Raw genomic sequence first — 25,988 nt, 5'->3', positions numbered from 1 at the left:
TCAAGAGGTCAGTAGTCAAATCGTTTGAAATGTTTTAATTGCCTCAATTTAATGGTGACCGTGCTATTTGGTTTAATCATTATTGCCTTGTATTCCATGTAAGTATTGTGTCACGGACTATTTATGGTAACATCATCATAGCGTCAGATTTGGTTTCAATTACTCAATGAATGTTCCATAAAAAGATAAGTTCTTGGGACGAGATTTTGATAGGGACATTATTACGAGTACTTTGTGTGACGTTGAAAAGTATTCGACAAACCTTGTAATGTAAAATGTAATAATTAATGTAACAAGGATCCGTGCATATAGAGCATGGAGGTTTATGCCTATTATTGGACTCATCTTATATGTTGTTATCTTATCGTACAAATATTTAAAAATTTCATCCTACGTTCACAAATTCTTATTTTGTGCTTCTTGTGTAGTCCAGAACGGCAATAACTCACGGGATACAGATTGATGAAAGACACGCCACCGCAAGCAATTTCACCCTCACCACCTGGGCGCCTGGTGCACATCTACCACCCCTTTTTTCCACGCACATGCCAATTGTGGAATCAGTTCTCCCATCGACAGTGTTCCCACTAGATTACAAAATGGGGTTATTCAAGGGGCGGGCGGACCAACAAATTCCTAAAAGGCCGGCAACGCCTTGCAGTACCTCTGGTGCTGCAAATGTTCATGGGCGGTTCACTTAACATCGGGTGATACACCTGCTCGTTATTTTTTATTCAAAAAAAAAGAGGTAAATTACCTGCATCATATTTCTGACAACGTCAGAGCCGGCTCGCAACGCTTTGTGGAAGGTGCGAGTGGCGACGAAGGCGCGTCGAAGTTGCACTGACAGCTTGGAGGGCACGTCCTCAAACGGCTGGATGTCCCTCATGTGCTCATTCACACATTTCAAGTACCTGGAACAAGATACAAGTGGATATATTAGATCAGGGAATATGAACTCACGAGATATTTCACTTAATTATTGATCTTCCTGATCAAAAGATTTACAATCATTCCCGATGGAAAGCAATGGCTTTCCAAGACCTCAGTCTAGTTTAGGGCACATTTATTACACTCAATTTTATTATCTAGAAGATGCAACCTATACGTTTAATCAATGTATAATGTATATACAATATACATACATATAAAAAGAAAAGCTGACTGACTGACTGATCTATCAACGTACAGCTCAAACTAATGGACGGATCGGGTTGGGCATGCAGATGGCTTTTATGACGTAGACATCCCTAAGAAAGGATTTTTGAAAATTCAATCCCTCAAGGGGTAAAATAGGGGCATGAAAGCGTAGTCAACGCGGACGAAGTCGCATTTCCTGGAACGTCCTATATGAAACTCTTATAGAATTGAATATTCAGTGAAAAACGGGTCACTCTAGTGATTGTCAATTAATGATCAGAACCCAGTTTCTCTTACTCGTTGATAAACCAAAATAGAAAAGAGGAGTCTCGCCAAAAAACAACAGGCCAATAACAACAATCGAAAAAATAATGATCATTAATTCCTCCACGCTTTCGAATATTTAATTCCGTGAAATACAAGAATGGCGATCGCTGATTAATGTGGAGACTGGCCAAAGAGGACACAAAGTATAATTATCGCGACTCTGCGGGCAATGTGCCGGGGCGGCGTATGCGGTTCGTGGAATTAAAAAGGATCACTGGTGAGCCGAAGTAAATGACATGAGCAAGCGATGTAATACTCTTTTAATAGAATATTTACGCGATAAACATATTGAGAGATTTATAGGGGACGAAGTAAAGTAGGATTCATTTCCAAGTGTATCTCTATTTCTAATCAAGAAAGACTAAGCTGCGCCAGTGGAAGAATTTCTTAGGTAGCTCATTGGCACTCATTATATGAATAAATTCTTAGATGTTAAGTTCTTTTGGAGATACATGATGAGCAAGTTTCATCATCATCTCAACACATCGTGGGCTCTCTACTGAATATGGGTCTCCTCTCAGAATGAAAAGCAGCATTCCTTGCAAAGTTCATATGTGAAGTGAAACAGGTGATTTTGAATTGCTTGTATATCATGTATTGAGAATAACAACTTAAAAATGTTGAGCGTGTGCAACTTGAGACCTAACTTTACATTTTTAAAGTACAAGAATCAGTTGTATTTTGAATCTAACCGTTTTTATGTCACTACCATTACATTTATCACACTAATATTATAAAGGCGAAAGTTTGTATGTGTGTGTGTGTGTGTGTGTGTGTGTATGTTTGTTACTACTTCACGCAAAAACTACTGGACGGATTTGGCTGAAATTTGGAATGAAGATAGATAATATCCTGGATTAGCACATAGGCTACTTTTTATCCCGGAAAATCAAAGAGTTCCCACGGGATTTCGAAAAACCTAAATCCACGCGGGCGAAGTCGCGGGTATCGGCTAGTTTAAAATAAAATCTTTTAGCCTAGTTTTATCAATTACTATTATCAATAGCGTGGCAATCTAGGCATTAAAATAAAAGATCATAGTGTCCTGCTTCTAAAATATAGGTAGAACACCTGATATATGAAAAAAAATAACTTGTTGCTTTTACAATAAAAATGTAATTTACATGTTTCTTCCAAAACCAGTTATAATATTAAAAATATCCTCGATCCAATTTTATTACGAGCCGCGATGAAATGTGTTTGTCTGCAAAAGCACTTATTTATAATTGTTTTTAATGTAGTTGGCATATTGTTGAAATAGCTTACCATTACCATTTAATGCATTATGCATATTTTATATCATACACCTCTAAAGGTGGATTTACATATTCACCTGAGAGGGCACGACTAGTAGTCAGCTGAGATGCGAGCTACCTACCTTTTCACACATTTACACCCGTATTCACAGACGTTACTATGAGGTCTCATAGTGCGCTTGAACGCACAGTGTCCGTTCCACCAATCAGATTACTGTACCACGTCAATTTACAATGATCTGATCGGTGGAACCTTTTTTTTTCTCTCTCGTCTGGCTTTACAAAGATTAGCCAATGTCGAGTTTGTAGTTAACACAGACGAAGTCTTGGTGGAACCTACACTATGCGTTCGAGCGCACTGTAAGACCTCATAGTAATGATTGTGAATACGACCTTACATTGTCTCCGGTCTTGTCTCGCAACGCAACCGTGCAGTGGTGAGAGTATAATATATGCGCGATATGCCAATGACAATAACGTCGAGTGTTGCAACGCGTCAAGATCGAATGGGTAAATGCGCAATGTGGGTAAATGTGGTTTTCCAGATTTCCGTTAAAATATTCGGTTTCAAAGATACGCGGTCTTAAAAATTCACATACAAATCTTTGAGCCCCAGTAATTTAAAAACTACATATTTTTAGAAAAATCTAAAACACCACAGGCACAGCTATTAGTTTCTAGAATATGTCTGCGAAATTTCATGGACTTTGGTTGCTTAATATTCAAATGAAATTGGAACTACGTTTGTATGGAGTAAGTGACGGAGAGAGCCCTGTTAAAGGAGTAACTCATCTCTCTATTGATCAAATAAGACCGTATGTTTTTAAAAACAACTTATAAATCACTCAACCGCATATGAATTGTGAAGGCTAAAAACTTAAACCTACGATTAGGCAGTTGTGTAAAGTGTTGTTACGTCATGATAGCATTATTAAATGGTTGTTGAGAACTTTATTATCGTTAATAAGTAGTTCGCTTCTGATGACATTATTTTTAGTGTCAAGTTTAAATGTGTTATGGTCATTTATGGTGCTTTATGGGTTTCTTATGTGGGTTAATAGTTTCAGCGTAGAATATCATTTTGTTATACCCACCTACTTGCATAGTTAAATTTATTGTGAATAACTACTTAGTCCAGTGTGTTTCTTAGGGTTCTTAGGGTTTCTAGGGAAGTACTCGTAGGAAGTGTTAATTTGATGAAATATGACGACAACAATTTTATTATTGTTCAAGATAAATTAAATTAAATTTTGAGTTATTCTAAACTAATATTATAAAGAGAAAAGGTTTGATTGTTTGGTTGTTTGCAATAGATAAACTCAAAAACTTACTTCTCGTCGAAGCTATACTGCGAGTTGAGCACGGTGAACATCTTCTGGTAGAGGATGCCGAAGAAGTTGTCCATCATCTCGTCGAAGTCGGTGTCGCCGCGGGTGTAGTACCTAAACAACAAGTAGGTACCTAAGCTATTATGCTGATTGAAACCACGATTACAAACTACGTTTTGAGTACAGTGACCGGCGAAAATCTGAAAGAAATGTGATACATCTCATAACTTTACAGGACCATTCAAAAGAGGGGTCTCTCCGTCACTCGATTCATACAAACGTAGTTCGTCATACAAACGTTGAGTATGATTGGTTAGTGGAATACTAACCAATCATACTCAATGGAATTTTGTAGAAACGTTACGGGAATTAATATCAATGCCTGTGGTTTTCCAGATTTCCGTTAAAATATTCGGTTTCAAAGTTACGCGGTCTTAAAAATTCACATACAAATGTTTGATCCCCTGTAATTTTAAAACTACATATTATTAGAAAAATCTAAAACACCACAGGCACAGATATTAGTTTCTAGAATATGTCTGCAAAATTTCATGGACTTTGGTTGCTTAATATTCAAATGTAATTGGGACTACGATTGTATGGAATAAGTGACGGACAGAGCCCTGTTAAAAAATCTTTCCATTACCGCCCTGTGTAGTACCTACCTACTGTGTAGTACTGTGCTAGTACTATTATAATAATATAATCTGTGCCTAGCCTAAAAGAACAGGGCCGGCTCCAGGACAAGTATAAGAAGGGCCCATAATATTAGATTAATTTGATATAGACGCGGCCCATTATTATCAATTTTTTTTTAAATAATGGGTAACATTATGCGGGCCCGATTTAAGTGATACTGCACACTATTATAAAGTTGAAAGATTGTATATAATATGTGTGTGTATTTGTGTTACTCTTTTCGCACAAGAACCATTGATTGGGAATGGAAATAGATTACACTCTAGGCACCCTAAAAATTGGCTACATTTTATCCCGGAAAATCAAAGAGTTCCAACTGAATTTTGAAAACTAAATCTACACGGACGAATTTGTTGGCATCTGCTAGTATGGCATAATATCCATAACAAATCGGACATAAATCCATACTAATATTATCCATACTAATAGATAGGGTACAGTTAGGCTGACATGCATAAATGTAAAAGCCTATAAATAAAGGATTAAAAAATGAAAAAAATAATATTAAAAATGCAAAAGTGTGTCTGTCTGTCTGTCTATCTGTCTGTTTGTCTATCTGTCTGTCTGTCTGCTACCTTTTCACGGCCCAACAGTGTAACTGATTCTGACGAAATTTGGTACAGGGTTAGCTTATATCCCGATGACGAATATAGGCTACTTCTTATCCCGGAAAATCAAAGGGTTCCCGCGGGATTCCTAAAAACTCATCCACTTAACCGATTTGCATGAAAGGTACTGAAGTAGCTTACGTCCCTGTATTCGAAATAGACAAGTCTTTTTCTCGGAAAATCAAACAGTTCCCACGGGATCTATAAAAATCTAAATCCACGCGGACGAAGTCGCGGGCATCCTCTAGTCGTGAATAAAATCAAATTTGAAATGATGCTATGAAAGTGGAATTACCTCTCTAGTTGTTCGAAAAGCTGCACAAAGACGTAAGAGTGCTGTTCGTAGATCATGCCGTACGTGCGTTTGAACATCGCGTGGAACTCTTCTCGAGACAGCATCAGCAGCTTGCGGAAGAACTCTGTAAGGGAAGATTTAAATATGAGATGTGAGTTTATCATTTATATTTATTAAGATAATATTTATTATAATAAAACTTAAAGCTAGCCTCATCTAATTACTATACAAATCATGTCCGCGTGGAATGGTGCCAAGAATACTGGTTGCATTTCCACGCTGGACAGCCAGGCTGATCGCTACGCAAAAAATGAGCCAGCCCTTCTGTCAATAGTGAAATGTCTCGTAAAATTTTATTGTATTTTGTATTTATTTAAAAATCAGATGTCTTGCTGAGTTCAAAACCGTTGGCAAGTGATGATGCAGCAAGTGGAGCAGAGAAGTAGAGGATGCCTATGCAGGATACACTCTTAATTTGAAGGTTCTTAACTTAGTAAAAGTGGAGGGAAAACGGAAGCCAGAAGGGCATTCCATAACGAACGTGTCGATGCAATTTCTACGAAAAACAGCTTGGACATCTATAGATAATAAATAATTAAACAAACTATACCTAGGTAAACTTAAACGCGAACAATTGCGTGTCAATACTTTACGTATTTAAGTTTAGAAAATATTTACAATGTATGAGTATGTTGTATGTTATACTAATAAGAAATTATCATATTTTGATCTATATCAGTGTTTTTATGTATATTTATGGGTTGGATAACTAACTGGTATTTGTTTTTATCGAGATTGTATCATGTTTCACAGTATTTTTACTGTCTCTTCCTACTCTATACTTCTCCAATTTATCGTATCTTCTGTATATGTCTGGATAAATAAAGAAATTAATGTACATATGGCAATTTTATTAGGTAGGTATATTTTGTTTGACTAACATACTGAAAAACCAAATGTTTGTGAAAACAAACAAAGGCTTGTACTTAATTACAAAGTAAATCGAATTGTAACCGCAGAATTGTGGTATAGCCTATAGGCGGTCAGGGGTGACGAACCTAGAAGAAATATCGCTGTTTTGAAATAAAATTAGTTATCGAACTTAAAGAATATTATGCTTTGTTTTATTTAATACATTCTACACATTATTAATGTTCCTCTTAACTCTTCAACTAAGCGTGAAGTAAAAATAAATTATTATTAAGAATGTAAAAGACACTACACGCCTAGTGGGAGCGATATGGATACACTACATAACTGCAAGAAAGCCACTGATTAATTCAAAAGTCATCAAGCTTTGTAACGATGCCTTTGAGACCCAGGCTTTGGTTTATAGTCTTCTTTAGACTTAATTCTAACAATAGTCCTATTATATTATATTCTGTTAAATTAAAACCAATATAAAAATGAGTGTATTTTCTGCTCTAAATATATATAAAGGTTTCGCTAAAGATCCAAAGGTTTATCACCCCTGATAGCAGGTCCTCTAAGGGCATCGTGTTACTTCTGCAACTGATCGATAAGCTTTTACAATATTGATTAGTTCATTACACTACGCTGCCTATCGGTCGACTTAAACTGCAAAGACTTGAAATAATACAATGCAGTGTTTAATAATTACCTATAATTTAATTTGTATCAAGAATAGAATCTTTAATAATGTACCTATCAAGTCATATTATCAGCTTGGTATATTATAAATACTCTTAATGTGGTAGGAACTAGGAAAGCTTCGATCATAGTTCAAATCAAATCAGTTCGATCATAGATCAAACCAAATTAGTTAAGAAGCAAGTTATAAAACAGGATTCACAACTGACGAGCTGAGCAGCTCATAAGCCGCTCAGCTCACAGGTGTTTACGTGCATCAAGTTGTAGAATTACCACTCGGTTTGGGCGGCGCAACTGAGCCGTTCAACTTTATCTACAATGGATTCTCCTAAAGGTGTGAGTACATATAAAACTGTCATAACTAAAGATACCAGTAAGTTTTAAAGTTATGGTGAAATATGTTACAAAAACTAAGGCCTCTAAAGGCCTTAAAGACTCGAGCCCACACTCCTCCCACTTAAGTAAGCAGGTTATTGATATTTGATATCAAAGTAAAATAGCAGGCAGTAGGTACCTAACAAGCTACTGGTAGCATTTGAAACTAAATATAGAACGTCTGCCGTCTTCTGATAGTAAAATGTGGCATTAAAATTAGATAACGTGTTGTTACGCTGTCATGATTTCAACGTAATCGCTTTCCTGACCTACTGTGTGAGATTTTTAGTAAACAAAACTAAATTTCGTAGGGGATCTGACTAATCCACGCGGGCGAAGCTGCGGGCATCATCTAGTATTAAATAGTACTAATCAATCAACTAGCACGCCGTCACAATTGGTAACCGTTACCATGTAGTTATCATTCCACAATAAAATCAATGTTTCTATCATTATTGTAGTTAATCATAGTGCAACAATATGTACAATGACCGCTTCTAGCTATTATTGGGCGCCATATACCTCGCCTTTGATGTAATTTGGTCGCGTGCCGCACGTAGGCAAAAAATAAAAATAGCTAAACACATGCATTGTGCGTGCATTCTTCAACATAATCACAACGCGGTCACACGCGTTAAGTCGTTAAACTTGTTGTACTGTTTGACAAATTATGTTAAAAAACATAAGCATTAAAGATAATAATCGCTCTGGTGACCTGATATTTAGTAATTAGGTACCAACGGGCTGTTAAATTGATTTATCTTACATACAAACATTTACACTCATGATACATGACAATCGGAGCCTTGTAATTTAATCAATATTTGCATGAAATTAAATAATTATTATAAATCCCCCCTCAAAAAATCCTGGCTACCGCCCTTGTAAATGAATATTTTTCATATTGAATAAAAAGAGAAGTTCTCTGGTTTTTATAGTCTCATATAAAAATAAAATTCAAAAGTGAAAGAAAACAAATGAACATTTTGAAACTGCTATTTCCACGTAAGTAGCTAATAAAATGCCTAGAACCGTTTTATTTCGTAGTAGGTAACCTAGGTAACAAAGAAAATTCGTTTTGAAAGATCAAAAGAGGAAAAACTATCGTAAATATAATGTTTTTTGCTACTGTTAGTCACGTCATAAGTAATTATTACTGAGTAGGTATACCTATTCTACAAAGACAGGAGGTTAGTGTAAGGTTATTGAACGTGGGAGGGATTGCAAGAAAAGCTGATGTCGCAGTTGACACTAGAGATTAGCTGCCTACGAGTAACCGATTCAATACGAAGTTTGGTACAGAATTAGCTTATATCCCGGGGACGGACATAAACTGCTTTTATCTCGGAAAATCAAAGAGTTCCCACGGGATTCCTAAAGACCCATCCGCTTGAACGATTTGTATGCAATTTGGTACCAAAGTAGCTTGCGTCATTGGTCGCTTGTCATATAATTGACATAGGCAACTTTTTATCCCGGAAAATTAAACAGTTCCCACGGGATAATTGAAAACCTAATTCCACGCGGACGAAGTCGCGGGCATCCTCTAGTTTTCTATATTTTTTAACCAGCGTGTTTTCATATGAACATACTTAAAAGCGCATCAAATGGCTATTAAATTTTACACCTACTGGAAATATAAATTATACATATTTTATAGTTGCAACAAAGTGAGTTTGTTTACATTGTTGCAATAATAAAATCGCTTTCTATCGAAGTTAAGTTCTTTACACTTTATACACGCTTAGTACGAGTTATCACACCTCGATAGCGTTGATAGATTTCGAACATCGATACACTAATGAAGTAGGTAAAATGGTCTGTCATCGTTTTAAAGTCGTTTATTCCTTCGTAGACGTTGGCTGTACCTACTTGTATAAAGAATTCGTAGGTACCATAAAACAAGAAAGTTTGGGTCCAAATAAAATATAGGTTGATATAGATATTAGGTATAAGTATAGTATGTGATGTATTATTATGTGACGCATACGAACTTATTTTCTATTCAATAGGTACGATACGGCACCAACCACGATTAATAACTTGTTTATAGTGCCAATAGTTAGTATGTTTAGGTCCAAATTATTCCCACGCTTTAGTGTTTCTATACTCGAAATCTATCAACGTCGTCGAGATGCGCAAACTCATGCTAATCCCACTACTGTTTACAAAGTACTAACTTTGCGTTTTATTCACTTACGTGACACCTTGTTAGCGAAACCTTAGGCGGAAATAAATAGAATTAGCTATTCATTGACGATTGAAGTTTAAATTCTGTTTAAACGCTTGGGTAGATAACAAACATTTTTTTACTTTGAACAAAAACACGCCAATGATATTTCGTACTAATTTCTCGATAAACATGAGGAACAGTTGTGTTTATGAATACCCAACTATTTGTGAATATTTTGTGAGGAAGTTGTTCGCTTTCCGCCCTTTAAGGAATTGTTTATTAACATACTCGTATTGTACAAGCAGTTAATATGGGCATGAATAAATTTTATCTCTCGTAATCATTATTACCCATAGGGTATTGTAGGTTACTTCGTTATAAAGACCTATATAATGCTTGCATAGTAGGTATACTATGCAAGCTTCGCCCTATTTAATCAATTATTAAAAACGGCCAAACGCGAGTCAGACTCGCACAGTGAGGGTTCCGTACTCGGGTATTTTTTTTTTGACTTTTTGCAAGATACATCAAAAACTGTTTGGCGTAAAAATAAATAGAAATCTTTTTTACAATGTAAGGTAAAGCCTCTTTCATAATTTATGATAGGTTCCTCATTTAGTAAGTTATCTTACGTTGAAAATTGAAAACACTAATTATCATATTTTATTCATGATCACATTTTTTTTTGTGTGTGACCACAAATTCACGGATATCGGATTTTTTCCTTTACATGTGCTATAAAACCCACCTACCTGTCAAATTTCATGATTCTAGGCCAACCGAAAGTACCGTTTAGGTTTTGTTGACAAACATAACAAACAAACAGACACTCTTTTAAGGTACGGAACCTTAAAAAAAGTAGGTAGCTGATTACATAACGCATTACCTAATATCGGGACAGTTCTAAAGTCGGTGAGTAACTAAACCTCAAATATTTGTAAGTTAGAACAGCTATCAATAAATCATGGAACATTGGAAGCTATTCTATTTCTGTGCTAAGCGATAGACTGACATTTGAGACTGAGCTCATCGTGTGGAGTCGGCCACGCCTACCAAATTAACATTCTTTAACTTTGTAGGATTAAAATAGCTTATGTGGTTTATTACGATTTACGATTGATTTAGCAATTTGATTCCCAAAAAATTAATATTACATATTCTAAAAGTAAGTAATTTTCGAAAGTATGTCTGTCTGAATGTGTGTTTGGCCACTTTTTATCACACTAATATTATAAAGGCGAAAGTTTGTATGTGTGTGTGTGTGTGTGTGTGTGTGTATGTTTGTTACTCCTTCACGCAAAAACTACTGGACGGATTTGGCTGAAATTTGGAATGGAGATAGATAATATCCTGGATTAGCACATAGGCTACTTTTTATCCCGGAAAATCAACGAGTTCCCACGGGATTTCGAAAAACCTAAATCCACGCGGGCGAAGTCGCGGGCATCGGCTAGTTTCAAATAATCTGAAAAATCAAAGGATTCCCAAGAGATTTTAAGGGCCCATCCATTTAAACGCTTTCAAAGAAATTTTGTACTGAGATAGCTTGCTATGCAAGTTTGTTGTATCTCACTTCATTTGTTGCTACGAAATATACCTACATATTTCGTACAAATTATTCATATAAAACACACTTTTTATCCCGGAAACGAAAAAATCACGCGTTTAAAAAACCTAAATCCACGTAGACGAAGTCGCGGGCAATCGTCTAGTATTTCTAAATGACTAAGTATAATAATACCCTTTCCAAGTGAGCGCGCTTCCATCACTATTTTGTTCCTTACCACCATCGCGACGCAACAGGGCGATTTGCTGAGTGATCAACAGTTCAACACTGAATGATAGTCACCGAGCTTATTTGACATTTTTTTTTAATCACTTGAAGGTTTTATACGGAAAATTAGAACAAAGAACAAATAGCAGCAAAGTAGATCAAACCAATGTTTATGACATCGGAGGCTATCTCTCAGTGTTTATCTGAATAAGCAAAGAGTGAGCGTTAGATCGTAGTGAAGGACTAAATTGTCAGCGATTTAAAACAATGGTAGGTATTAGTTATACCTCTGTACTCCTAGCCTCTAGCTACTTTGTCAGGTGTTAGATCATAATAGTCCGGTCTGACCAATTACCTACTTTAGAACAACGGGGACACATCCTGCTGACCTCACTTTAGCAATCACAATTTAATAATTTATTTTTATGTTTATAAAATATGTTCTTCGCATGAGTAATCCTTGCAACCTAAACTGTGATTCGAAATATCTTTTCTTCAGAGATGTGTTATACGATGAAAATTGAAATCATAATAAGCTTGGTGGCTGGCTTTTCCTGAATGTTTATCAGTGGGAGGGCGGGCGGTGCATGTTGCACGATACAGATTTCTTTGGTTTGGCGGATTATAGCAAATTAAGCTTTTTGTTCCTTGTATGTCATGGACTTCCGCAAAATAACATCTGCTTCTATACTAAATTCATATCTAGCATAAGTAATATTGTATGCAAGTTTGTGTGTGTGTGTGTGTCTTACCTACTCTTTCACGCAAAAACTGCTGGATGGATTTGGCTGGGAATAGATTATACCCTGGAATGTCACGTAGGCTACCTTTTATCCCGAAAAATCAAAGAGTTTTCACGGGATTTTCAAAAATATAAATCGAAGTCGCGGGCATCGACTAGTAGGCGCATATTTGCTGTAGGCACTAGGCACAAGTATTAAATCAATCCCAGGCGACCCGTTAGCAATGTTAGCTATGTGTGTCAGATATTCGCCGGCGAATCGATTTGACCCACTCGAAGTGTTGTGGGCTTGAGTGCGTACTTACTGCTTATCCGTGTTTTAGTGCCCTTTTAATTGAGCCGCCTTAACAGGGCTCTCTCCGTCACTCGTTTCATACAATCGTAGTTCCAATTTCATTTGAATATTAAGCAACCAAAGTCCATAAAATTTTGCAGACATATTCTAGAAACTAATATCTGTGTCTGTGGTGTTTTAGATTTTTCTAAAAATATGTAGTTTTAAAATTACAGGGGCTCAAAGATTTGTATGAAATTTTTTAAGACCGCGTAACTTTGAAACCGAATATTTTAACTGAAATCTGGAAAACCACAGACATAGATATTAGTTTCTAGAATGTCTGCAAAATTTCATGGACTTTGGTTGCTTAATATTCAAATGAAATTGGAACTACGATTGTATGAAACGAGTGACGGAGAGAGCCCTCTTAATCGAGTGGTTCTAACTTTCAAAAAGAATTTCGCACATTCACTGATACGAGTGAATAATATGAAGTTGGGCGAGCATAAAAAGAAACTGAAATCAAAGCGTTACTCCAACGTACATACTTGCTTGCTCTGCTCATACTACAAGTGTAAATTAAAAATTTATAACACTCCCGACAAGTGAACGTTACAGTAACTAGAAAAGAGCTGATAGCTTTCAAATGGCTGGACCGATTTTCTTAGATTATAGCTAAGAACACTCTCGATCAAGCCACCTTTCAAACAAAAAAAAAAAACTAAATTAAAATCGGTTCATTAGTTTAGGAGCTACGATGCCACAGACAGATACACAGATACACACTTTAAACTTATACGTAACACTCTACTTTTTGGGTCGGGGGTTAAAAAACAATTATAGGCTCGCGAATGGCTCGCGACTAGAAGTTAAAGACATGAGGTCTGACAGCTTTTGAAACTGTCAAACTATGTCTATCCTTCTCATATTACATTATTAAGAAGAACCAATATTTTATTAAAATTGGTATTTTCTAAGCATTCGAAACAGCTTGGTGGTACGATAAAGCCGAGGATGCGTTCTAAATATACATTCACACGTGCATCTTAATGCTGACGAAAGATAAGCAGCAGATGGTCCCAACACCAAAATTTAGCAGCTGAAGAAATAAATAGGTAAGTAAGGCGTGCAAGCCACAAACGCGCAAAAGCACTGCTTACCTTAGAATAGCCCGATGCTGATTTTTCAATATGACATGGAGTAAAGCAATTAGATAGCTATGCGCCTATATACTTGTGTACTATTATGTATTCTGAGCCCGCACATGCCCTTTTTTTTATATCGTGGGGAAATCCTCATGGATACCACCGCGCCCGGAGAGGCACGGAGGTTATGTTGGACTTTTACCGACTAAAACCCCACGGCGTTTCACGCATCGCCTGATGGCCAGGTTACGGTGCCAAACACGTTCGCGCAACCTGGCCAGCGGCGCCTACTAAGGACTCTCCTCGGTGGACCAATATAGTCCCTACCCACCGTCTGAGGCACACCAGGAACACAATAGTGACCCGCACAGCCCCTGCGCTAACCTGTTGCTGGATAGCACGGGCGATCCGCCTCCCAGATTGCCATGTCGACCTGTCGTGCACTATAGTTGATGCCTACCCACCAGCAGGTAGGTAGGTGGTAGGTAAGTTGAGTACTGGCATATTGATATTTCGTTTGTAGGCTACTGTTTTGGTCTTAGGTTATGCTTTTGGTATATATCTATAAGTAGTTGGCTCACATTGAAACTCTATGATCTAATAATCCATACTAATATTATAAATGCGAAAGTGTGTCTGTCTGTCTGTCTGTCTGCTACGTTTTCACGGCCCAACTGCTGAGCCGATTTTAATGAAATTTGGTACAGACGTGGGATACATCCCGGGGAAGGACATAGGCTACTTTTTATCCCAAAAAATCAAAGAGTTCCTACGTGATTTTGAAAAGATCCAAATCCACGCGGGCGAAGCCGCGGGCATCCTCTAGTAATCAATAATAATGACTACTTACTCAAACATTTTAAAAATGAATAAATTGAAATTCTTGACTCAATAGCTTAATTCAATTTATTCATGATTCTATTACAGAGTCACATAGGTACCAATTTACGTATTAATCAATTAGTCAACAAACATCATAATGATGATTTATTAAATTATTCGGACTTAATTTTCTGGCCATACTTACTTCATTACCCTTTCATTAGGCCATTTGAAATTCAATGTCCAATATTTTTCTTGCACGATGTTGTGGTACAAGATAGAGTTAAAAACTAAAACCCAGAAAATAAAAACCATTACACATCATCATCATCATCGCGTGCCTTCTTCGAAACGAAGTTTGGCGATCATCATCCGAAAAGCTTCTCTATTAAAAGCCGCCTCTTTCAACTTCGGGTAGCTAAGCCCTGTCCACCCCCTTATATCGTCCAACCAACCATTTGTGTCTTTGGTGACCTTGAGCTCTTTTGCCTGCAATTCTCCCTTCCAATACTAATCTTGGGAATGAGAATTGTCCTCCTCTCTGTAAATGCCCAAAGAAAGCGAGCTTTCTTCGCATGATGGTGGACATGATTTCTCTCTCTTTGTGGACCAATTCCAGTACCTTGGTGTTCGGTGTAAAGCTGTTCCAGGTTATCTTGAGCATTTTCCTGTAAATCCACATTTCGAAAGCTTGCAGGCGGTTAGTTGCTTCCTTTTTGAGAACCCAAGTTTCACTACCATACAAGAGGGTGGACCAGACATAGCACTTTACAAGGCGGCATCTCAGCTCAAGCTGTAATTTGGTGCTGCAGAGGATCTTGGACATCTTGTGGAACATGACTTTGGTTTGGCTAATACAGCACTTTATTTCTTGTAGGTGATCTAGATCCGAAGTGAAATACCTACCCAGGTATTTCATTTTCAGGACCACATCCACGCTCTGGTCCCTCAATTACACGTGGCTACTATGTACCTATTTTATCATAATCAACGTCAACCGATAGACGTCCACTGCTTAAAGATGGAATCGAGATTCAGATCATAGGCCCGATAGCTCAACGGTTGAAGGAGCGGACTGAAAACCGAAAGGTCGCCGGTTCAAACCCCAACCGTTGCACTATAATTGTCGTACGTACTCCTAGCACAAGCTTTATACTTAATTGGAGGGGAAAGGGCAATATTAGTCAGCATAATAAACTTGGCTAGTATTCTTTTTTTTTTTAAAGAAAAGAAAAAATATCACTCCTATCGTGGGTATTGTTGGTACCAGAACGCCAAATAGTTTACCGGTAGAGCTGTTAGGTGACTTCTAAGTCAAAGGTCTGAAGACTCGTCATAACAAGTGTAAATTAAAAATGTATAACACCCCCGACAAGTGAAGGTTACAGTAACTAGAAAAGAGCTGATAACTTTCAAACGGCTGAACCGATTTTCTTGGATGATAGCTAAGAACACTCTCGATCAAGCCACCTTTCAAACAAAAAAAAACTAAATTAAAATCGGTTCATTCGTTTAGGCCATTGAGGTATTACTACTACGTAGTAATATAGTTCAATGGTTTAGGCGCTACGATGCCACAGACAGATACACAGATACACACGTCAAACTTATAACACCCCTTTTTTTGGGTCGGGAGTTAAAAACATACCTAAGCAGTTAAGAAAATCTCGCTTTGGTAAAAGGGACATGACCATCAATATGACAAGGTTCACCTAGTGGCACCTAGCAGCAGACCATACATAATACATGATGCAGGCTTCCCGCTGCCCTGCGCTGGATAATTGCCACGGAACGGGGCCCGGGCGCCAGGCCAAACAAGGCCCAACACTTTTATACGACACGACACGATCAGTGAACCAATAATAATAATCATACAGCAGGTTGAATCTTAATTAAACCTACCCAAATTCAGAATTGTCAATGCAAAATGCCAAAGTCTATAGTTAGGGAATTCGTTTAATTCATAGCATTGCTATTGTTTGCAATCATGATGATTTTGAATTTATGCTAGGAAGTCACTTGCTATAATATACATTATCTGTTTTGCACTTTTTAGTTTTCAAGCACTGATATTAGCTTATATAATGACGATTCATAAGTATTTATTGAATATAAAAAATTCTATTATATTCTATGGATTTGCAACCAAAAGTAATAGAAAGAAAACAGGCTAAAAGGAAAATTTATTGCATGCAAGCAATGATCTAAGTATAAATAAATAATTAATTATACGCAGTTTAAGTTATAAGTAGGTAAGTAGCTCTTATTATTATTTATGTCACCACTGTGGCACTATGTTACAATATGACATATTAGTTTTTTCCCTGTCTTTTTAGATCTTTAGAAAATCGATTTTTCTGAACAAGGACAGTCAAAACAAGCTTTAGGACCAAATAGGCCAGCTGAACACAGAATTATTAAAACGTTTATGAGCAATGAATAAAGTCTAAAGGACCCTAGAAAGGCTAAGGTACCAGGAACCTGCATGCTATCTCACGTCGTCATCTTGTCGCGTCATTCGAAAGGAATCTGCGCCAACGGGACCCCTTGCCTCCAAATATGGCGTGATCAGTTCTTGCAGTTGCAATCCGTGTGCTTAGCATGAGATTTTACTTCTCACCAACGTTGATAGAATTCGAGCCTCAACACACAATAACGTCAGAGAAAACTCGACTTAAACCTCCTTGGTTTAAAGTTACAAAAAATGAAAGTCAAATGCGACTCGGACAGGAAAGGAAATATCACTTTATAATTTTGTCAGCATTGTAAAAGAAATAACACTTTATAAATTCTGTTGGGTTGCAGACCACAAATTCGAGGTTTTCGGATTTTTTCTTTTACTTCTGCTATAGATATCTGCCTTTGCATGATTTTAGGTTAACAGGAATTACCCTCTAGGTTTTCATTACCTTGACAGGTAGATCATATGAGGATCTTTTTTTCCTTTTGAGATCCGGAACGCGAAAAACAAGTAAAAAGACCGACAAGAAAACCAGTTAATAAAAACGTGTTAACAATCAGTACCACCGATTTAAACGCAAGTTTTCCGCTTGAAGATTGTAGATGTGCGGACGAACTTAAGCGTTAAAATAAGGAGTTTGAAGTTCATTTTCTTTCAACGCTGAAGTGTTTCGATGCTCGAATTCTATTTACGTTGGTCACATGTAAAATCTCATACTAAGCACACAGATCGAAAGTTATGCCACCACGCGCCGCTGAGAAAACTCGCCATTAAATTAATTGACCGGACACAATCACTGATAGGTAGTTATGTATCTAATGATTGTTTAGATGGACCCTGGTGTACTGATTTCTAGTAATTTAAGAAAGTTTATTGATATCTTGAAACTCCGGTTTGGAAATTGGACTGCAAGAATCCAAATTATAATTGGCATAGTGAAATTCGACTAAGAAAACGATAATAAGACATGATTGCAAATGCTAACATAGGCTGTGAATGAGCCATGTAGATAGAATGCTGATTAATAGAAAGGGTAGAGTGATGACAAAAGATATTTCTATTCAATGAAATTAAATAAATATTGATAACTGGCTTCGGTCGGGTGGAGTTTTTGAAAATCCGTGAGGGGGTCGAATTAAAAAAATTACTGCCTGAAATACGTATCTACTTCCAAAATATTGTTTGTTGCCCGAAAACACAATTACCAAATTTCATAGATATAACTGGAAAACTAGAAACTTTCATTCTCTATTTAACATTCTTGCTTGCGGTTGGAATTTCTAAAACCCTGACCTTGAAAAATGACGGACTTTCTTATTTTATAGACAAGGATTTATTTTATAGGCAGATACAGGACTTAGGACCGAAGCTGAATGGTGTGACTCAAGAATATCAATCAACTGTTACTTTGTTTCCAACAATATGTTTATAGTTTTCATAAGATTGACCTCAGTAGAGTAACCTCTATTGGGTTATCCCATTGGACTTTGCATCAACAAAGTCAGGATGTAAAAATAAAATATGACTCATACTTTACGCCTATTTTATTTCTTATCAAAACATTCACAACCGAATGGGAAATTTGGGGGAATTTAGATATTCAGTTTCAATGATTTTTTTTTAAATAGTTTATTGGAAATTGAAATATTATGTAGGTAGGTACCTAGACGATAATCTCTCTTAATATTGTTACCATAGTTTAGGGCAGATTCTCTGAATTGATAGACACGACAACGAACGAACGAAGAGATCTTATAAGGGTTCCTTTTGAGAAACAGAATCCTAAAAAATCAAAATGGCCGCCTTGCAAAAAGTACCTACCTATCTAGGTACATACTGTACGTAGATGGTGGCTCGGTATCGAACCCCGAATGGGAGGCGTATCTTTTAACCACTAGGCTATCATCCGTTCAACTTGGCATCAAATACAAAAGGCAACCATAAAAGTCTTCTGAGAGAAAACATAAGTGAAACCATTCGAGTTATTATCTCCATGAGAGCTTAGAGTGAGTTAGGACTTATGAGAATGATTGGAAAGTAGTCGAGTCAATATTGAGTGTGCGACCGGCTTCGAGAACTTGCGTTTAGTAAACTATAGGTACCTACCTACCTAGTACAATCAGCAACAAATCTAGGTTTGCACCCGCCAGTACAAGCGACTATGGACTATGCAGAACTAGCTTTGTCGCTGACTGTACCTACTACCTACCTAATAAAACTAGGGTTGCCATCCGTTCGGATTTCCCTGGATTTGTCCTAGTTTGGAGGGCGTCCTAGGGATGTCCGGGCAGTTTGCATGATATCTGGGGTTAAGAAAATTCAAAGTACGGAATTCATTTTGAAGGCTACTGGAAATATTGATTGATTTAATCAATATCAAAATTGAGCTTGTTTTTATTATTTCTTGAATTACGAAATAAGACCGTTTAATGGTTAGATATCTCCACTATCAAAGTTAAAGATATTTTCATTTATTTCGTCCATGTGGGGAGTGTGGATTAAAATTTTCAAAAATACCGTGGGAAATATTTGATTATCCAGAATATCCTATGGCACTCTTCAGGTTTTCAGCTGTATCTATGTAAAAAATCAGGTCAATCCGTAGCACCATTGTGGTGATATTGAAGGACAACCCAACAAACCAATAAACCAACAGACAAACACACTTTCGCATTTATAATTTACATATTTTATTAACGAGATAAAATCGCAACCCTTCCTTATAGCTTTGACGCAGTCGGGTAAAAACTTATCGGATTTTCAAGATCCTTGTCCTAGTTTATAGATTTTGCGGATGGCAACCCTAAATAAAGCAGCTGAGCTGGTTCCTTTTAGTTTAATCACAGTACATTGTACTGTGGTTTAATCCACCTGTTGAAAGTCTAGTCGGATTTATTGATGAATCTACTGATTTCAGCTAGATCGTGTTTGTTAAGACACTTAACACATCCTTAGTGATATTACCACTTAATAATATAAACGCAAATGTGTGTGTCTGTTTGTTAATTGTTAACTTTTTACTGACGTCAGTATACTTGTAGACTATTGTAGACAATATTTTAGTATCATACTTATAGTTAATGTTAGATAGGTATAAGTATGATACAACAGTTACACCCACTCTTCATACCTAAGCATAACACTGATATCATCCCAAAGTAGCTCTCTCAGCAATAAGAATAAACAGAGCATTCTTTTAAATACCTAGGGAGTACTATAGGGACCTATAGGCTAGTTATACCTAGCAGTTACTAATATCGCTTGCATGCATGACTTCATAACTATATTTCTCAACTCCGAAGACCAAACAAAGTTCTTACCATTGGCTAGATCGATTTTTTATTATAATGCCTGCGACTTCGTTTTCGTGGGTTTAGGATTTTAAAAATACAATGAAAAACTCTTTGATTTTTCGGGATAAAAATTTAGTTTCAGGGGTGGGTGCCATATCTTTGGTCTATACCAAAAGTCAGAATTGATTAAACGAATGGGCCATTAAAAGGTAACATACAGACAGAGAAATAGGACTTAATATATGTATTATGTCTACTTTTATTATGTACGAACAAAGTTATCAAGTAACCCCCAAAATTGAATTTGAATCTCTACCGCGTTCAAAAAAATCTTAAAATATCTTGTTTTAGGATGTGATATGCTAAATTAGGAAATTATTAAAATTATTAAATAGCTAAAAAACGGTATCGATAAACTGTGAAAAATCAGGAGTTTCCTAATGAAAACGTCACGATTGCGTCACTAAATATAAAATAATTGAATGCTAAAAAACGTACCTAATTATAGAACTAACTAGCCCATTATCACACTAATATTATAAAGACGAACGTTTGTATGTATGTGTGTATGTTTATTACTCTTTCTTTCACGCAAAAACGACAGGACGGATTGAGCTGGGAAAGGAGATAGATTATATACCCTGGATTAACACATAGGCTACTTTTATCCCGGAAAATCAAAGAATTCCCTCGGGATTTCGAATAACCTAAATTGTGCACGCGGACGAAGTCGCGGGCATCAGCTGGTTACTAAATAATTTAAAGTTTTGATGCATTCATTTATGCGGTATTTAGGGTGTTTATGGGAATAAAGCCTATGCTAAATAATAATTACGAAATATGAAAGGCGAAATAATTTCGTGGACCGATAGTAGCGCACTCACTGAGTGCTGTTTTCTCGCGATAACCCGCGAACGGTCACGGGGCTATTTATAGCGGCTCCTTAATGCTGATGTGCACAACACTCGCTCAGCGGAACAGCTTACGAAATATAAATAAACATAATTAGCTTACAATTACATTGGTGCTCGTTCTCTGAAGTCCGAACTCAAATAAATAGAGAGGTCTGACAGGGCTAAAAGTGCTGTGTGAGAACATTGTATGTAGGTACAAAATAATGTCGAATAAATTGGGTAAACACGTCTGATCCATACTAATATTATAAATGCGAAAGTGTGTCTGTCTGTCTGCTTGCTACCTTTTCACGGCCCAACAGTTTAACCCATAGATTCAAATATTATTTGGATTTCTGTGGTTTAACCGATTCTGACGAAATTTGGTACACGGTTAGCTTATATCCTGGGGACGAACATAGGCTACTTTAATCCCGGAAAATCACGAGTTCCCACGGGATCTTTAAAAACCTAAATCCACGCGGACGAAGTCGCGGGCATTCTCTAGTTGTAAATAAATGAAGGAAGATGTGCCTAGGCTCACCTAACAGCCCACTAAAAACTACCTACTGCAACTAAACTGCTTGGTAGGGCAGTAATTGTAGACACAACAGGATATTGTTCGTAAAAAAACCTCTTCATTCTAGATATCACCGACATCCTTCTACGCAAAGCATGCGTGTAGAGTGACGGATAGCGGAACACGTTCCTACGTCCAACGCATCGCATACATTGGGCCAAACAACACTTCCTGAAATCTTGCCGACCTGCGTGGGCCAACTCAGATTCTAGAGTGAGTTCGGAGGGCTGGAGAAATCCGATGGTCTTATGGTCTCTCTTAAAGCGGACGGTCTAGGTACGGTAAGAAACCCAGGACAGAAAGAAAGAAGTAATAAAAAGCTGTGTGAGCTGTTGGGTTGTTATAGCACCTTGAAGCTGCAGCCGCCCGTGCTGTCTCGAGAACGTAACAGCTTTTGTTGAATGAGCAGAAATTGCTACACTGTGTGAGACTCACCGTCAAACCTCTTGGCCCTCGTGGACAGTATTTCGGCCAGCTTGTTGAGCTCGCTCCGCACAGCTCCCTCAAGCTGTAGCCGCGCGTTGGGTTGTTATAGCACCTTCAAGCTGCAGCCGCCCGTGCTGTCTCGAGACCGTAACAGCTTTTGTTAAATGAACTGAAATTGCTACACTGTGCGGGACTCACCGTCAAACCTCTTGGCCCTCGTGGACAGTATCTCGGCCAGCTTGTTGAGCTCGCTCCTAACAGCTCCTTCAAGCTGTAGCCGCGCGTGCTGTGTGAGCTGTTGGGTTGTTATAGCACCTTCAAGCTGCAGCCGCCCGTGCTGTCTCGAGACCGTAACAGCTTTTGTTAAATGAACTGAAATTGCTACACTGTGCGGGACTCACCGTCAAACCTCTTGGCCCTCGTGGACAGTATCTCGGCCAGCTTGTTGAGCTCGCTCCGCACAGCTCCCTCAAGCTGTAGCCGCGCGTGCTGTGTGAGCTGTTGTCTCGAGCCAGCTCCGCAACAGCCTCTGTTGGGGCATAACGCGTCGGCATCTGGAAAGAAAGGAAGGTTTAATGCAAATTCCATGAAAATTTTCTGTTACATCGTCTTTTAATCATCGACTTTCAGGAAGCAATGATGCCAGATTTATTACGCGATTAACCCGATAGGTTTTAGTATCAAATCAAAACGCAGTATTCTCTGTAAGTTATTCTCTGTAAGTATTATCAGCATAAAATAATAAAAGCTGTCTTATCAGTCTTCTAGTCAGACAGGATAAGACAAGGCAAGACTCTACGGCAAGACTAGGTATTTGAAGTCTGTGTTTATTTTCTGACTTAAAAAGCCTCGTAACGCTGAGTCAGTTTTCGGGTAGCGTTTGATGGTTATTATCAGCTAATAAATGTAGCAAGATGATCAAAAGCTGAAATACCTAACTAAAAGTAATAAAAATAGTTGCAAAGAATATTTCAAATAGCTCCAAGTCCCATAGACGCATTGATCGCTTCCCCATCACGCCTAATGCAATAAGGACCCCTCAACGGATGTTTAAACTTATTTAGACCCGTCTGAAGGCACCCCCTCGATCAGCACCCTACAACCGACATGCTTAGAAACTTAGAATGTGCTTAGAATGCTGCTGTAAATGTTTTCTCTTCAAAAGCCGTTACGAAATTCTTAGTTATTGGTATTCTTGGCACCATTTCACGCGGACTTGTTTTATTCCTAAAGTAATTAGATAAGGCTAACTTTAAGTTTTATTATAACATTTTAATTTAAAAAAAATGGTACAAAATTGTATAGAAAAATAGACAAGTTGATAATTTCGTAGTTTTGAAACTTTTCAATTTTGTAAGAATATTAATTATCCTAGAAATCCTACCTGAGACCTAGAATCATGAAATTTGGTAGGTAGGTAGGTCTTATAGCACAAGTACAGGAATAAATCTGAAAACCGCGAATTTGTGGTTACATCATTAAAAAAAAATTAAAATGTGTTTCAATATTCAAAATAAGATAACTATCCCAAGTGGGGTATCATATGAAAGGGCTTTACCTGTACATCCTAAAACAGATTTTTATTTATTTTTATGTATAATAGTTTTTGATTTATCGTGAAAATTTGTCCGAAAAAATACCCGAGTACAGAACCCTCGGTGCGTGAGTCTGACTCGCACTTGGCCGGTTTTTTAAATTTGTGTTCTGCATTTAAAAGTGACAATTCAACATTTCGTAGATTCTAAAATCTATTGCCGTTATCTACAATTTATTAAAATTATACAATTCAGTGCAAGTAGTATTTCTAGCTGCGGCAATAAACGGAAATCATAACTCATAATATTGAAAAGCGATCGACAATCGATACGATCGTAAAGTGCGATCGAGCCCTTCGAATTAGTCACAGTCGCGGATTTTATTTTATAGCCTGTGCACTAGAAAATTAAAAATAAATGAAAGCGATAGTAAGATTTTATTCTAAGAGGGAAAACCTAGTGCCTTTTAAGGGTTAACAAAAATGCTTCAAGTTGCCTTCAAACTACGGAAATATAATATAATATCGTTCACCCTACTTTGAAATGAGGTGGGTGATTAGGGTGAGATTATAGGGCGAGCAAAGTGATCCAGGGTTCCGTTTTTCCTTTTGAGGTACGGAACCCTAAAAATGTACAAATCAGTACCAATTCTCTAACTGCAGCAATAAATGGAAATCGTAAAAGTTATAATATTGGAAATCTATGGAGATGATCGTAAAGTGCGATCGAGCCCTCGAATTAGTCACGTCGCGGGTTGCGCCCGGAAAATATTAAAATATCAAATGCCTGTGGCTATGATGCTGTAGTCACATAGTACCGCTCCCTTAGTTCGGGGATGGGGGCGTGTGCTCCAATTTAAAGCTAACAGCGGGCGGGTGAAAAATTGGATGGGTCCTCGTTTATTTGAGAGCTTCTCGAGTTTGTCAAAGAAAAAGTCTACTTAGTGTAAGCTTGGCCCATATTAATTATCTATAAACGTGTAGAAGTTACTGATTAAATAGTTGGCGCCACTTAAATCATAACAAATCATAACAGCATATTAGAAGGCGTCATTGATTGGCTGAAGTTGTTCAACATCTGATCGATAAACGTACTGTATATAAAATTCTTATAGTTTTTAGTTGATGAATTGTAGCATAATAAAGGATAATATTTGTAATCAATATATAAGATGAAAACATCTTTATTACTTGGATGATTTGTTAAACGAGCTTGATGATTTGTATATTAGTCACTAAGTTTATTCATTGTACAATTTGGATTGGCCGATAACGATAAGATAAAAAGGGGAGTGGCTAATAAACGTGGAGAGGTTACCTGTAAGAGTGGTTTTAAAACGACGACATTCGAAAATATACTAACGTAAGAGGAACAACATTTATTTGACACAAATGTAAAAGTTAATAAATTTAAATATGAAATAAAAGTATAATAATTTATCATAAAGATTGTGTTTGTGATTTCGTCAGACCTTACCCAAAAGGTTCAGAAGTGGGATGTGTCTCACGTAGTCTTAATTTCGCTGTGGTATCTTTTTGTAAACAACCCACATTTGATTAAAATTTTTATTGAGTTTGATTTGGTGATTAAAATTTTTAGTTTTTTTTTTTTAATAATTTAGTCTTTTGTGAATTGGAAAGTAATTTGCAATGAGTGGTTCAGATTTTGTATACATCGAATGAGAAGTTAGTCGTTTGGATTTATTGTTGACTTGATATTAAAACTGAGAGTTCGGCAGTTCAAGGGTAGATTTTCAATGATTTGACGGAGGGTGGGATAGCCCATGATTTGGATTTGACTTAGGGCAAGAAAGCCCGCGACTGACATGACCAGATTGATTAGAAACACGAGGACGTGTTAAATTCAGGACGGCCGAACTGTAAGGTTATTTTTAAAAATTGATTTGAGTTGTCAAAAATAATATAAAATTATTAATTTACCTAATGCAGGTAGTTTGATAAAATCGATATTTGGCTCATTCGATGTCATACAATCTGTTGCTAGGAGGCCGACAAGATTGAACTTGCATAAATACGGGTGTTTTGAAGGTTTTAGTTCAGTCTCCTTCTGAGATTCGGAGCGATATCGCATATTTTCGGTATTTGGATTGTGAACTGAATAATTAGATGTTGTGATAGCAATCACGCTCTAATTAAATTATTTATTTTGGCATTAGTTTGTTTAGATTAAAACTCTCGGATAACCTTACACATTAAACTTGTGTTTTT

At 37.1% G+C, this 25,988-nt stretch overlaps 1 protein-coding gene across 3 annotated transcripts in view; it reads right to left on the bottom strand.

Annotated features, from left to right (window-relative positions):
- LOC123864370 overlaps positions 1-25,988 on the bottom strand; it is a 113,173-nt gene that overhangs the window by 12,261 nt on the left and 74,924 nt on the right. Inside the window, exons 2-5 of one of the 3 annotated variants that reach the window (XM_045904757.1) lie at positions 22,627-22,779; positions 5,654-5,777; positions 4,055-4,165; positions 758-914 (exon numbers count right to left, since the gene is read on the bottom strand). In XM_045904757.1, coding sequence (XP_045760713.1) covers positions 758-914; positions 4,055-4,165; positions 5,654-5,777; positions 22,627-22,779 — 545 coding nt within the window. Of the gene's footprint in view, positions 1-757; positions 915-4,054; positions 4,166-5,653; positions 5,778-22,234; positions 22,336-22,423; positions 22,535-22,626; positions 22,780-25,988 lie in introns of those variants that run through there. The other 2 variants (XM_045904759.1, XM_045904758.1) reach the window with 2 other exon arrangements.

This window comes from Maniola jurtina, chromosome 4 (assembly GCF_905333055.1).
Source record: "Maniola jurtina chromosome 4, ilManJurt1.1, whole genome shotgun sequence".
NCBI lineage: Eukaryota > Metazoa > Arthropoda > Insecta > Lepidoptera > Nymphalidae > Maniola > Maniola jurtina.
Note: the sequence above shows the minus strand (reverse complement) of the source record. Positions and strands in the feature narration are given on the sequence as shown.